General features: G+C 36.8%; 1 protein-coding gene across 1 annotated transcript; it reads right to left on the bottom strand.

Moving 5' to 3' along the window:
- Positions 1–1,097: 1,097 nt before the first annotated feature.
- On the bottom strand, positions 1,098–2,751 carry LOC121746120 (beta-amyrin 28-monooxygenase-like). Its single transcript, XM_042140036.1, has 4 exons — positions 2,262–2,751; positions 1,728–2,168; positions 1,473–1,642; positions 1,098–1,397 (listed from the first exon to the last, which is right to left on the bottom strand). The coding sequence occupies exons 1-4, from the start codon at positions 2,749–2,751 to the stop codon at positions 1,098–1,100; spliced, it is 1,401 nt and encodes a 466-aa protein (XP_041995970.1).
- Positions 2,752–3,228: the final 477 nt, after the last annotated feature.

Below are 3,228 nucleotides of genomic sequence, written 5' to 3'. Positions count from 1 at the left end.
TTATACAATTTCTAAATATATGAGTTAATCTATTTTATTAAACTGCTAATCTGAATAGGATCCCAATATATACAATATATTACATATACAAAATGAAATAAAGTGTCTTTTTCATATTGCGATCATTGACTTATTGTTTGACTACGCAGTGCTATATGGAGTATATTTATTCTATATATATTATTTCCTAGGATTTAATACTTTTATCTTTCTTTGTAAATTTTTAATTGACAATTACTTATTAGTGTAATTACGTCATCATTTTGATATATGTTTCAAAAATTTTGGGTTCATTATATAAAAACATTGTGTTATATCTACTGGGATAAAAGGAATTAACTGCATAATTTTTTTGAAGTCATTGATTTTATAGCAATTCACATTTTATGCTAATAGCTCAATTTGAAAACAATGATGATTTCATAGTAGTACAAGTGTCCTGCTAAACTCTTTCCTTTATTTGTGGATCACACGCACAGTAAAGATATCGTCGCTGATAATAAACAGTATCTAAAAAACAATCATTTACACAATACATCTAAATTAACAATCTCTTATGGAGTACTAACAAATAATTCAACAAATTTTTTAATCGCATATTGGGTTTTCTATCACGTATATGGGCTTTTTCTATGAGAATTAATATAGTTTGAAGCCCAAATAGATTATTACGTTTCAATATAACTAGGATAGTGAGTGTCAAAACAAGATTGTTCCCATCAATTATTGTTTTTTGAAGTTTTATTATTATTAGTTGTCGTAAACTGATTGACATCAAACCAACAGTTAGGCTAATTATACCAATTTAATTTGAAACTTGTAATGTGCTTTTCATAAGAAATCGTAACAATAACTGTATTAGTCACTTGGTTTGTTATTATTTCAATAACTTATCACACATAAAATATGGTTTCGCCTATTTTTATCATAACAACAACAATTTTGATTTTCTCGAAACAACAACAATTGACAAATTTCAAGACATTAGACAAGATCAAATTCGGCATTAAATTTTAAATTAAAAGTTCAACAACATTTATTACTAAACCAAATTGCAAAATAAAACACCATCTTGATGTCCAAAAGAAAGGCTTCAACTAGTTATGCGGTTGAAGACGAACGGGAAGACCTTGGAGAGGTGTGGGCATTGGATCACATGAAATTTTCTCATCGGGACACACGAGCTTCCACCTATATCTTTTCACCAAATTGTGCATTAGTAGTAGTAATTCCAGCCTCGCAAACTCTTTGCCAGTGCACATCCTCGGCCCCCCGCCAAACGGCACAAACGTAAAGGGGGCCGGCCCCAACGACTCCTCAAATCTCGATGGATCAAAGTCGGCTGAGCTCGGATACAAGCTTGAGTCCATGTGTGTGTTGGAGGCGCTCCAAAACAACTGACATAAATATCAATCATATCATATCATATGCAACGATAACTAGAAATGTACTATATCGAGTATATAATATACCTTCCAGCCCTTGGGGATGTGGTAGCCCCCGTAGCTTATGTCAATCAAGGCTTCTCTGAAACCACCAATGACGGGCGGTGTAAGCCTCAATGCTTCACACGCAACGCTCCATGTGTACTTCATCTTCTGTAGGTCCTCCCACTGCACGGACTCGCCTATGCCCTTGTGCTCTGGCATCATCGTCATCAACATCAACTATCATTATTTATTATAAAAATAATAAAGTAGGAGAGATAGGTAGGTAAACACATATACCTTTTAAAAGCTTTTCATAAATATCAGGGCGTTCCGCAAGACACTTGATCGTCATGGTGATGGTGACACTAGTGGTATCGTGTCCCGCAAAAAGCAACATGAGAATATTGTTGACAATGACAGAATCAGTCATATACTTGCCTCTCTCATCCGGGGTGGTAATCAGATGATTAAGAAGGTCTAGTTTCTGCTCGGAGCTAGACCTCCTCGCTCTCACTATCTTGAGCACTTCATCCTTGATCGCATGCGTAGCTAACTTCCCTCTCCAGAATCTCGTCCCGGGCAAATTTATCGGAAACGAGATTAACCCTGCAAGGAAAATATTAAACATAGAAGCTAGCTTCCCGATATGCTCCTCATCCTCGAGCCCCATGAAAAGCCGACACGCAAGCCCAAACGTGTACCGCTTGATCGTCGGGAACACTTTGACCTCATCTTTACCTGTTCAGTGCCAAAAGAATAAAATATGCAAGATAACAAAAATAAAAAAAATAAAAATAAAGAGATAATAAATTAAGAGAAACTAAATAAGACCTTCCCAGTGAGTCTTGATATGCTGCTGACAGACCATTTCCATAGTCTTGATATAGAGCTTCGAGAAGGCATCGGGGGTCAAGAACAACGCAATCATCCTCCTCATGAGCCTCGCCTCGTCGCCCGTGCTCGTGGCCAAGCATGGCCCGAGCAGCTTCCTCACGGAGCCCGGCCACCACACGGTCACCGACTTGCTTTCGTTGCTGAACAAGAACTTGTTTCCGGCAGCTCCGCACATGAACACCATATTCTCCCCCATTAGAGAACTCTTGAAAACTTGAGAATCGTATTTCTTCACCCTCCTCCGCACAAACTCCTCCGGCTCACCGTCGACCGAGGCACGGAGGAACTCGAGCGATTCGCCCACGAGAGGCCAACCGAGGCTGCCCGGGGGCAGATTCGGGTTCCGATTTCTTGACCTCCTAATCATCATAGCAAAAATTATGGAGATGAGAAGAGCTGCAATGGTGAAAAACAAAACTGCATCCATTTTTGTTTGTGTTTGTGATTGAATTGGTTAGTACTACTTCTATATATACAGCATTAACAACTGAGGCTTATTAATTGATTTTGTCATTTTAGTCACATTACTCACATTTATTATTTAATTACAACTGATCTATAAAAGTGTAAATCTTCCATTTACCTTAATATTTCTTCATTTCCCAGCTATTTAAGTGGCAATCACATAAAATTGAAAATGGAACATAAATTCAGCCATATCTTTTTTATATGCCAAGGGCCAGACGTGTCTAATAATTTGATTCCATTTTTTAAACTGAAATTTAACAAAATACAATTAATTAATGATAATTCTGTTTGTTGCCTTTATCCCACTAATTCGAGACACTTTTATCAAATTTGCTTTTATCCCATTTAAATAGTCCCGATAAAAATTTGCTTTTATCCCATTCAAATAGTCCCAATAAAAATTTGCTTTTATCCCATTCAAATAGTCCCAATAAAA

The sequence above is a fragment of the Salvia splendens genome, chromosome 8 (assembly GCF_004379255.2).
Source record: "Salvia splendens isolate huo1 chromosome 8, SspV2, whole genome shotgun sequence".
NCBI classification, from domain to species: Eukaryota; Viridiplantae; Streptophyta; class Magnoliopsida; order Lamiales; family Lamiaceae; genus Salvia; species Salvia splendens.
Note: the sequence above shows the minus strand (reverse complement) of the source record. Positions and strands in the feature narration are given on the sequence as shown.